We start from the raw sequence: 12,220 nt of genomic DNA, 5'->3' as shown, positions 1-12,220 counted from the left end.
AATTCCTGTTATTTCATGCATGTTGGACATTGATACACAGATCGGTAAACGGTAACACAGCCTACAGTTTTTTATAGCTTGCGGCAACCCTATGAGAAAATATAAATATATAACTACACCCCTAAAAGTTTTCGTCATTACCGATGCTGGAACAACACACATTAACTCTACACAATTTAGGACAATTTAATAATTTGATTTATTGTACTTTTTGAGCAAAAATCACATTCTTTAAGAATCCAAATTATCTCTCAAAACTCTTAACTCTAGAAATGATACCCTGACAGGGACCACTGGACTACATAATAGTGCAGAAAATCACTTTCAACTTGAAGCTCTTTTTCGAGAAAACAATCCTTTATCGAGAAAACAACCCAAATTAATCCAAACTCGCCTGTTTGTAGCTAACATATGGAGGCCATTCGCTAAAATCGTCGTCTGAAGGTTTTCCGAAGCGAGCAAAATTCCCCCAAAATTTGCTGTACATATCCATAACTGCAATATCGTCCAGGGTGGGAATCTCAAACTGCATAATATATTTTGTAACACTTGTTGTAATACGATGATGCACGTCAAAATATTATTGTTTTTAATTTACTAATTAGATATGTTAAAATATTGCATTTTTAAGTTTTTTTTATAACAATATAACTTTATACTTTTTAAGACTTTTGGGTTTGAAAAGTCTCTAGAAAAGACTGTTTGTTATGCGACACGCGAATATGGTTTTAGGCCGCAAAGTGAATCAATAGGTGACTTAACAAAAGAATCTATGTATTATAAGATGTCATTAAAATGAGAATTCTTAATCATTTATGACTTTCTTAACTTTTGATAGCCCCACCGTTGAAACTCCTCGTGCAACAACAAAAAACCCAAATAGTTGTCTGTCTCAGTGGCACCCAAACTATTCATATCAAAAGGATAATGTTATGACCAGGTTTTAACCAGATGAAAGTAAGCCGGAATGGTCCTGAACGGCGCTAGTTATTTTCAGGTACGCCGTAGCGCTAAAAAAATTACTTTTCAACAGGTCTATCACCTTCAAAGTATTTCAACATAGATTTCAGTTGCATATTTGTGCGCTAAATCGAACGGTAAACTCAGGTTTTCGATTGTCTTTTTTCACTTTTGTTATGACGTAACTTATTGACGTTTCCTCTGAAAATCTTCCTGCATCCAGTAAAACAAATATCCTACTTCCACGCAGTGTCTTGCCTTCCCCGATCCCACATGACCCCTACGCTTTTAACAAATTAGTTTCACAACAACGTTTTCACCCTTCTGTTTCAGTCGTGCGAAAAATGAAGGGCGTTTCGGAGGCGTGAACAGGTTTTCCACACAGCTCGGGTGGCTCCATCACTTGTTGGCACTGGGTACCATCAGGGGCGTGCTGGTCGGCGTACAGATAAACTGAAGTGTCACTGCTTCCACCATTTGCAGTCCAACTAGAAAATAGGAGACATGACATTAATTAAATGCAGGGTAGGGCATTTGTTTATAGTTTTTGCTTACTCCATAACATTTGGTTTATCTTAAGTGTGCACTTGTCATAGAAGTATTGCATAACATCGTGGAAGAACACAAATCAAAACTTGATCCAGAAAACCCCAAAGATTTTGTCTACGCATTCCTGTTGGAAATGGATAAAGGCAGCAACTTCACAGTAAGCATCTCTACAAACCCACAAGCGCTTTATTGTCCGTACGAAGATACAAACGGGAAGTAGTAAAATCCCCAGTCCGTTGGTCTAAATGCGCTGCACTTAAGCAATGACAGATTTTGAGGCATTGTTGGATTTTTAGTTTTAAGAGCAAGTGTAGCTTCACGATCAAAAATCACAATTTTGGCAATCAAGCCGTTTCTCGGTCGCTCATCTTTACTTCAAGTTTACTTACGTAATAATGGTGTTGTTTCTTTACTTCATTAATATTCTAATAACTAACTCTGCAAACATTTTTAAAAAGCTGGAGGACAATATGGCCTTAATTTATGATGGTTAAGGGTTATCGGTATTAAAAAGCAGGTTGAACTATACAAGCGTAGTAGAGACGTCAATTTATAACTACACATTAATATGTCTTCTATATTACAAAAAAGGAAATAGGCTACCAGATCTAACTGACAAAACCTGTCAAAATATTGTTTTAAAAGGAGATGCAGCTTCAACATTTCTTTGTTGTTTGCTCGGACGGAGACAACAACCAGCACCCTACGATGGGCGATCATTATCTTGCTTCATTATCCGAAAGAACAGGCTACGTGACGAAATTAAATCAAAAATAGGTTAAGAATTACGTGTGTTTTTCTTGACATATCTTTCGTTTGAGCATATTACTTGTTAGGCTAACGTGTGTTATATTTCGTACCCTTTTCCCTCTGGTCCTTCCGCATAAAACAAGTGGAAATGTGAAGATTGGAACATTTAATATTCCTGCTGAAACTCAGGTAAGACTACAAAGGCATGAAAGCTTCATCATTGTGTAAACAAGTTTGAGATAAAACTAATCAATTTTAAGATAATATCGAACCTTTGGGCTGTCAACAACTATCCGCAAGTCTTCCCGCAACCGAAGCTTTTCAATCAGAACGCCACTTGGACAGCGATGGAAAGTCCCGCCACGTGATTCCTTTCTCCATCGGTGCACGTCATTGTCTTGGCGAACAACTGGCAAGAATGGAGGTCTTCATATTATTGGTGTTCATGGTGCAAAAGTTTTAAGTTTCGACCGTCTTCCGAAGGAGTATTGCCACATATTAACAAGGGGGTGTATGGATCAATTTTTAATCCACTCCCGTTTGAGATGGTGGCTGAAAAAGTCACTAAAATTCAAAATTAATATTTAGAATTTGGAATTGTTGAAACTAATTCAAGTTATTCCTGTTAGCGAACATCACAATTCTGTGCTTCGTGCCCTTCGTTTTAATTGATATGTAATTTTCTTATTGAACGGTTGTCTCAATTTGTATCTCATGGTATGCGTAATAAACGCTAATAAAACAAACCAAAGTCTTTATTCAAAACTAAACCCACCTCTATTGAAACCTATCTGCAAACAACGTTTTATGTCCGTTGGTGTTTTGTTTATTGTCGATCCTTTGGGTATTCAAATAACGAGATTCTAAGGGATGTTTAATGGCGAGTTGTTAAGTGAGGTTAGCAATTACCTTTTCTGCAAACAATAAACTAGAATTTTTAATACTTCTTTATATACAATATCGAACATTTCTTCCGCAATGTATTTAGAACTTAGTTTGAAAATCGAAAAATATAGGCTACAAATGCCAAAGGCCAATAAAAGTCACCTCTGATAAAAAACAGTTTGTGTTAAATTTCATCTGGCAACTGAAAAAAACACATGATCTGTTAACATCAGTGGAAAAAATAGGGGTAGGCTAATAAAAAATTAACAATCACTCGTTTTTAAGGCAAAAGGTTTTGTCGCCTAAAACCAATAAAATACATTTGTTCCCGCGAACTCAACTTTTATTGCACAGTTGCACACCGCATTTCACTTGACAACGCACAATCAATCCTTAAGAATACCTAAATAATGCAGTGTATTGTGATTTTTTTCAATAGCAAATATATAAAAGCTCCACCTGAGCATATGACACAGGTCTATCGAAACCTTAAAATAGTTCTACTACTGATGCCAATATTTTGGTAACAATTTAGCAACTCAAACGAGTCATTGTTAAACAAATTGAAACCACACTGCGAACTTAATGTTTCAAATCGATTAACTTGTTCGCGCTGATATGGGATTTCCTATCACCTTATGTTGGCTCACAGTAGACACGTTGTGATTAAGAAAAAGCGATCATCAAAACGTAATGATATTTAAATTTAGCGCTTTCGGTTAGGAGCGAGGAATTTGCTCCCAAATAAGTGTGATTCGCCTGATGTTATAACGCCAGGCACAAAACGCGTCTATAGTTTAATCCGGTCTCATACAGGAATCCAACCCATAAAAACAGCAAAACTGAAGCAAACACACATCATCTTAAATTGGTGTTTACTTATTCGTAATGGACTATGGCGGATTTGCTGTGCAACTGAAACCCTTGTATTTCACTAATGGTTGAATAAATATTCTGTTTTGAAATACGCTCTGCTGTTTTTAGTTCTAAACCCATTTTACAAATTATTTATTTTTTATAAACATTTATTAGGCAAGAGATTTTGTGTGCAACGAAAATGGACCTAAAAAAAGGTTAAGAACCATTGTTTTAAAAGGACTTTTTAGGCGACTGATGACGATTTTATAATATATTAAACTAAAGGCAGTGTCATGCTTGAAATGCTCATTCTGATTAGAGGAAATGAGTACTGTTTCTTGAAATAGTCTTGCATTGCATTGACCCATTATAAGGCATTGTATTTTATACAAAATGTTTACTGACAGATATATTTATTGTTTGTGTGAAATACAATTCTAAACACGAAAGTTTCACATTTCTAGATGTATTTTTTTGGTTCAGTTTTATTCTTTATGATAACCAACTTTTGTTTTGCACAAAATTTCACTTCTTGTTTACGTATAATGAAGCATTAAATAATCTTTTAAAATTTCAAATAAATACCTTTCCCTACAATTTAACTGTATCTAAAAACGAAAAAAACTATGGTTAGCAGCGGACTAAATACACAAACCAAACCAACCTTGGCTGTCGTGGAGCCTTTAACCCAAATCCAAGTATCTTGAAGCTCCATTGGCTGTTGTACTGTTCACCCAGCTGTAACACTTTTTCAATTTGAAACAAGGCATTGTTGGGCACAAACCTACTTCGAGAGTATATGATATCAGTACCCTACTTTGCTCATTTTGGCGTTAAATAAGTTCATGCAAAACGTAGAAATACCTGGGCGTTGTATTCTTTAGGTTTATTACTCATGAGCGTCTAAGTAAAGTGGCACAAAAAAGGGGGCGCTGAATGCAATCATCATTCCAACGTAAAGCAATAATTACTGCGCCTTAGGGACGCTAGTGAAATACCAACGCGTGCACGAGTCGTGCATGCTGCAGGGCAGTACACTCATAGAGTGCGACAACGAAATACAGGTACGAAATTGATACAATGGTCGAAACTCCCCATGCACTGGATTACAGTATATAACAGATTGCATTACAGTATATAACAGAAAATAAACACTATTTTACACTTTTCCATTGCTTGTTTCAATTAATATGCACAAGGGTGTATATAGCAGCTATCGGGTAACTCTACAAAACGTTTAAGATCTCGTTATAGAACACGGGAGACTGCACTGGTCAAACAAGCTATTAAATCAACATGCACAAAAGCAAATAGTTTATTGGCTGTGCTTCGCTTTGGCAGGTTCTGTACTGTACTGAAAAGTTAAAAGAGTTCAAGTCAGATCCCGTTTAACTCGATAACTCCAAAATAACTTCAATTTTTTTTCTAATACTAAAGAATTGAAGATCAGTATGTACGCATGAAGCGCAGAAATTAGGAAATAAAAACGTATATTGTATTGCTACCTAACAGAGTTTGCCTTTATTTTGCTGAGTCTTTAAAATGAGTTACAAAAATTGACTTTTAGCCAGAAAACAGTCTAATAATGTTGCCTTAATCTGTTCTTTGCTATGGGTTAAATCTGGCTCAGATAAAGCAAGACAAAAGCTTAATGTAAAAACAAACCAAATCGTGAGCTTAGAAAACATCACAATGTTGGCTGTTTGGCTTTTTGTGTTGAGCCTAGCGCTTCTGGAATTCACGGCAAAAGGCCTATTATTGTCAAGCGCGGCAACACCACTACATGCAGCCAACGTTGGAAAAAGTGCTGGTCTGGGTAGCCCAATGGTCAACACAACTAGTGGTATGGTAAAAGGAATAGCATTGTCTGAATCACGAGCGTTCTACAGTATTCCGTATGCAGAAGAAGTAGTAAGGTGATAGTATATTGGTTGTTTACTCCCTTGAATAAAACTAAATTTTAGACTTAAAAGCTTACCCAATATTAGTCATATTTGTGTATAGGCCTACTGTGAATCATATTTGCGTATTTTCATGGTAAAATTTTAAGTATTTTATCACTTAACTTTTATACGAGGTAAAATGATGTGCTTCAAACACGCTATTTCGTGTAAACCCAGTGTTGAAATTACTTAAGTCAATGACTTTGATTAAGACGTGATTTGGGACTTGACTTGGACAACTGATGACGTGAACTGGGACTTGACTTGGGCAACTGATGACGTGGGACTACGACTTGACTTGGGCAACTGATGACGTGAACTGGGACTTGACTTGGACAACTGATGACGTGAACTGGGAATTGATTTGGACAACTGATAACGTGAGCTGGGACTTGACTTGGGCAGCTGATGACGTAAACTGGGACTTGACTTGGACAACTGATGACGTGAGCTGGGACTTGACTTGGGCAACTGATGACGTGGACTAGGACTTGACTTGGGCAACTGATGACGTGGATTAGGGCTTGACTTGGGCAACTGATAACGTGGACTGGAACTTGAATCGTTATTTATATGAAAATATTTGACTTGGATTTTTAAACCTTAAGTTTGGCTATACTTTACTCTCGGTCTATTCTGAACCGCGCCAAAAGAATTATATCTTGTGAAGATACACGCTAACACGAAAATAAAAGTATTGCTTGTGCGTCGACCAGATATATGACGTCACAACCCTATCGGTATCGCGGCGAGATCGATGCGTCGATCCCGGATCACGTGATGTGCCATCAACATACGGAATATTGCTCGGAAGACGGAAATTGCGACCGCAATGTAAGCTTTTATCGCCGTCTGACGATTTTATATCGCTTTAAGGTGCCTTCAGGGATACTTTATACATCTATACAGCAAAAATATAGTGCTAATCAAGGAAGCATAAGCAATGTTTAAGCAGTAAGATAAAGGCCATCTAATTGATTGAATGAATTCTTTTGTAGGCTGATATTTACCTGGTAAAAATCGAAAAATGTTGTTCTAAAGTGTCCATGTTATATTGTAATTTGTTTTATAACAGAAGCTTTTGTTTCACATACCAACAACTTGGAAACTGCCTAATAAAATGGGCGATATACGTTTTAAAACGTTTAAACAAATAACAATAAGTACTCGATATTGATGTAAATAATAAGTGCATAACCTTCAAAGTTGTACTTTAGGCTCAACAGTTTTGGCCTCTACCGACAGCCTTCATCAAGGCAAACGACACTTGAACGCTTGTAGTGCACTGCACGACAAACAAGGGCTACGGAGTCGGTTAAAATTAACCGGGTCCGACTCCCGAGTCCCGAGTCCAACTCCGGTAAAATGTGTGATTTCGTCAAATCCCGAATCCGGCCCTGACTCTACAGCATTCCGCCAACTAACGTAACTAAAATAACGTGGATATTCAGCAATCCACTTGAGGGATGTCGTATAATTCATTCACTCACAATACATGGTTGGAAAATATCCCACCATATGCTATTCCACCTTTAGAATTTCCAGTTGGATTCCATAGCAGTTTCAAAATTCGGTACTGCGAGTGCACACGTCTGTCTCGGGACTCGGGTAGTTTTACGTGGTCTTACTCGAGTCCCGAGTCCGACTTCAGCAAAGCAAAGCGACTCCTCGAGTCCCGAGTCCGACTCCGCAGCCCTGCGACAAACAAAATAAAAAAATCATTTAACACCACAAGAAGAAACGGCACGATGACAAATGATTGCCGTTTCTAATGTTTCAACAAGTGTCTAAATCACGCTCGTTTTGTGTCGCTTTGCTGTTCGGGTGACCTAATATCTTCCGTCCCCTTGCACTCGAATTCCTTCGGCCGCAGTACTCGGACGATTGCCTTGTTTTAAACGTTGACGTTCCGTGGACGGCCCAACTGGGCGGCGAGGCAAGCGAGGCTTCTTTGCTCCCTGTGATGATCCACATTCACGGCGGTGCATTCTCGTACCACGCGGGAACCGAACCCGCGTACGATGGAAGATGGCTTGCCAACTCCACGAACGCAATAGTTGTGTCTATCAATTACAGGCTTGGTAAGTGAAAACAATTTGGGCCCTTTTCGGATTATAAAGATTAGCTATAAAATTAACTAACGTAAGCAAGATTTTGATTGGGTCGTGTTTTCTCGCACTTGTGAAATGCTCTCTAATGACGATATTTATGACGCAATTACAGAAAAGATTAATCGTCAAACTGTTAGATATTTTTTTATCAGTTTTTGGCGAAAGTTAGTGATTAAATTAGTTGCGTTACCGTACAATGGTCGCACAAATTGTATTCATATTAGACGGTTAACAGTTTGCTGCTTTTGGTGTAAAGTTTCCGTGTAAATATATTCCAAAACGTAACTTTACAGTTTCTTAAATATATTTTGAAAACTTATGGTTCTCTAAGTATCTTCTTTTCCGCGATGTATTGGTAATTTCAAGCATTCATCTTACGTTAGGCCTACCTTAAATATTCACTTGCCCTTTTATACAGTACAATAGGTTAACATAAACTATATTTCAAATTTCTTTCTTGCGATAGCCACCGGGAACCAGTTTCAACTACCCTGGTCACCATCTGGTCTTTTGTTTATTGTTTAGTCATGGCAAAACCGAGTTTAAAAGTTTTGTTTTTATTCCTGGCCCTGTGTGACACGAATTCACTTTTTGCCAGGTCCGTTTGGCTTCTTATACTACGAAGAAGGCGGTTCAGAAATTTTCGCCGGAAATCAGGGATTTGGCGACCAACAGCTGGCACTGCGATGGGTCCAAGAAAACGTATACCAATTTGGAGGAGACAAAAATAAGGTCCACTATGCTGCAGATATGCAAAACGTGTGAAAAATACCTAACTATAAAAACATGTTTGTTGTGTTAACAAACAGGATGTTGAATTTGACATAATTTTAATAGTATATATACATATATACCCACAACAGTGTTCAGGTTAGTCTGTTTTCTTTTACAATCATGACCCACGTACATTCAAGATACATTCTTGAAGCGCAGCAATCCTTCAATCCAATTAATACGCCTGTAGGTAACCCTGTTCGGCAACAGTGCCGGTGCCCAGTCGTGCATGCTTCACTTGATCGCAACAACCAGTCAGAACGTGTTCAGCCGGGTCATCATGCAAAGCAGTCCAGCCGCTCTGCCTTATCCAAATAGGGAAAAAGCGATGGCCCGCACAGAAGATTTACTAAGATTGCTCAACTGCTCAACATCAAAGCTGGATTGCCTCATGTAAACATAATTTTAAGGTTATTCTTTGAGAACGTGTCACTTTGAACGCACATACATGTCACTTTAAACGCTCATAGAAAATTAAATATTCAAGTAACTGGTGTTAGGAAAAACCAACAACAGTACTCTGTCTAAACTTTCTTCAAAAGAAAAAAAGTATATATTCTTATTATGTTTATTTAGGTATGTTTAAATTAGGCGAGTTTCTAGGACTCGACAATCATCATATTATAATATATCTAAAGGCATAAAAGTCCACATTAAAAATATTAAATATAGTTGAATATAGTATAACTTCCATTAACGTTCCGTGAGATGTTTTTTAAGGATTAATAGCAAAGCTCGATTGGCAATACACTGTTCGAAACTATTAACAATTGAAATGATTTTTTGTATCTACTATTCTATATTATGCGGTAATTACTGCCTAATATTATAATTTCAGTAAATGCTAACATTTGTGTATACAAGGGTATTACACATTACTGCAGCATGTTAACTTCAGGTCCTAAGTTTCACTGAGATGCTTGAGATGTGACAACGTTCTTAGGTACAAGTCGGCGGCAGAGATTGTCAACTTGACGCCGAGATTGGAAGACTCGGCCTGGTCTAGGGGAGACATGACTTACACCCAACCGTACATGCCAATGATCGACGGCGTAAATTTCGTTGCGCAGCCGATAGAGCATTTGCAAGCGGGCTTGTGGAATAAAGGTATAGAGGTTTTAATTGGGACCAAGACTGACGAAGCTGGTCGGATCTACGTCTACAATCGACACCAAACGATGAACAAAACTACATTCCAGGTTAGAATTAACAAAACGACTGTTTACGTAGCTTTGAATCATTTTTACTCCCTACCCTCGTCAATCAAACTGTAATTAGTTAATTACGTTTAAGTTACATGCGAGAACAAATAATCGATATATAGTTTGCTTTCTTTGACATCATAAAAGCAAGTCGAGCATTCAACGCTGTATTAAAGGCAGTTTAGTTTAGGGACAAGTATTGGATGTAAGCTCGTAGACGTTTCCTTAATTTCATAACTGAAAATACGTTTAAACCTTCATATTGTTGAAAAACTTCAAATATGCCTGTACGCAAGTAATTAATAACGCATGGGGCACCAACGAACCTCATTTACCGTATATATTGTATTAGTTGTCAACGTTTTAGTGTTCATGTACCACTAAAAACACATGAAATTTATAAAGTGACCAAAATGTTTGCATTCAATTGAACACCAAATATTTAAACAAACTTAATGAAGCGCGGTTGTTAAAAAAGCTCGTCATCTTAAAAGTACAATATGTACACAGTGCCACTTGTTTTCAGTTTTTGAATCACACAAACACAACGACCAACCAAAATACTTTATAATCGTTGTTGAAAAATAACACCTTAAAGCTATTAGTACACCGAAAGCTATTGAAGACTCACGAATCTGTCGATCAATGATGAGGGTAAGGCAGGTAAGAAAAACAACTAGCCTTCAGTGAGGTTCGAACTCACGCCCTTCGGTCATACTTGGTTAGTATGCGATGGCTTTCGGTATACTAACTAATTGACAGCTAACCCTTAATCAGTGGTCAAAAAGCAGCTTCAGAGGGGCTAGATCACAGTTTTTGAACACATATATCTGTTTTGTATCGTTCATTGACCCATATCATTCATTGTCAAAATTGCCTCCCCGATTGTCTAAAATGGGGGTAGTTACCTACAATTAAAGAATAACTGCCTTAAATTGTCTATTTGTTTAAAATTTATTTCGATTTTTCAAAATTCTTTTCGATTTTTTCAAGGAGTACAACAAGCACGTACTCGGCGAAGTCCAAGGCCTGCTGGCGGCCGCCAAGTACGAGGAGTTTTATGATGAGTTGCTGCAGAGTGAGGATTACTTGCGCGTATTCGCCGATGAAATAAGCCACGTCAAATTCGAGTGCGCCAGTCGGGCCATCGCCAGGTCACTGAGAATCATATAGTGCTACAATGTTCAAAAGTTCTTATTATTTATAAGAACGCGCTTGGTTAATTCAGCTTCTTTTCTACGAAACCGGTTAAATAACAATGGACTCTTTAAAATTATGTTGACATACAATCAAAATTGTTAAATTAGGTGACAAATTATTTTAAACCATTAAGGACCCGGCCCGCCGAGTTAATTATTTCGGGCCGCGGGATTTTTCTCAATGAAGATAAAGTACAGTTGTAATATTGTCGAATGCAATTTAAAACTACATTTTAAAGAAACTTTAAACTGTACTACCATTATGAAGGCTCGCTGCAGTTTTTACAGCATAGTTTATATTTCTTTCGTTTACCCAAGTCCAAAAGCAAGTTCATAAAATGTTTTCATGCTGTGTAAGGCGAAGGCGACATTCCGGAACGTTTAGAGCGGAACAAAGGGGGGTAAATGACAGATATTTTATTGAACCTACATACGATTGCAAAAAAAGATAGCCACTTTGTGTCAGAACAGTGTAAAAATGTTGGATGCCTTCTGACGTCATTGCCGTGGTTTGTTTGTAAAAGCAATTCAATATCTTACACAAACATTTGCTATTCTTCAAAGGGATTAAAGCAGCAAATGCCAGTTAGAACCGCTGTTCAAGCTATATTTATATTTTATAAATTTTCCTTTAAAGGCACGATTGCAATTGATCTTACACCTTTATCTAGGTTAATATCGTCGTCATCGGCAAGCAGTGACACTTCAGTTTATCTGTACGCCGACCAGCACCCCCCTGATGGTACCCAGTGCCAACAAGTGATGGAGCCACCCGAGCTGTGTGGAAAACCTGTTCACGCCTCCGAAACGCCCTTCATTTTCCGCACGACTGAAACAGAAGGGTGAAAACGTTGTTGTGAAACTAATTTGTTAAAAGCGTAGGGGTCATGTGGGATCGGGGAAGGCAAGACACTGCGTGGAAGTAGGATATTTTTTTTACTGGATGCAGGAAGATTTTCAGAGGAAACGTCAATAAGTTACGTCATAAC

General features: G+C 37.8%; 1 protein-coding gene across 1 annotated transcript; it reads left to right on the top strand.

The window, feature by feature from the left end:
* The first annotated feature begins 5,694 nt into the window (after positions 1-5,694).
* LOC146163442 (cholinesterase 1-like) lies at positions 5,695-12,077 on the top strand. Its single transcript, XM_083380500.1, has 7 exons — positions 5,695-5,913; positions 7,819-8,026; positions 8,655-8,788; positions 9,021-9,223; positions 9,774-9,882; positions 11,026-11,186; positions 11,903-12,077. Exons 1-7 carry the CDS (start codon positions 5,695-5,697, stop codon positions 12,075-12,077), a joined length of 1,209 nt encoding a protein of 402 aa, XP_083236626.1.
* Positions 12,078-12,220: the final 143 nt, after the last annotated feature.

The sequence above is a fragment of the Ascidiella aspersa genome, chromosome 2 (genome assembly GCF_963924565.1).
Source record: "Ascidiella aspersa chromosome 2, kaAscAspe10.2, whole genome shotgun sequence".
Classification (NCBI taxonomy): Eukaryota; Metazoa; Chordata; class Ascidiacea; order Phlebobranchia; family Ascidiidae; genus Ascidiella; species Ascidiella aspersa.
This window is presented reverse-complemented; position numbering and strand designations above follow the sequence as displayed.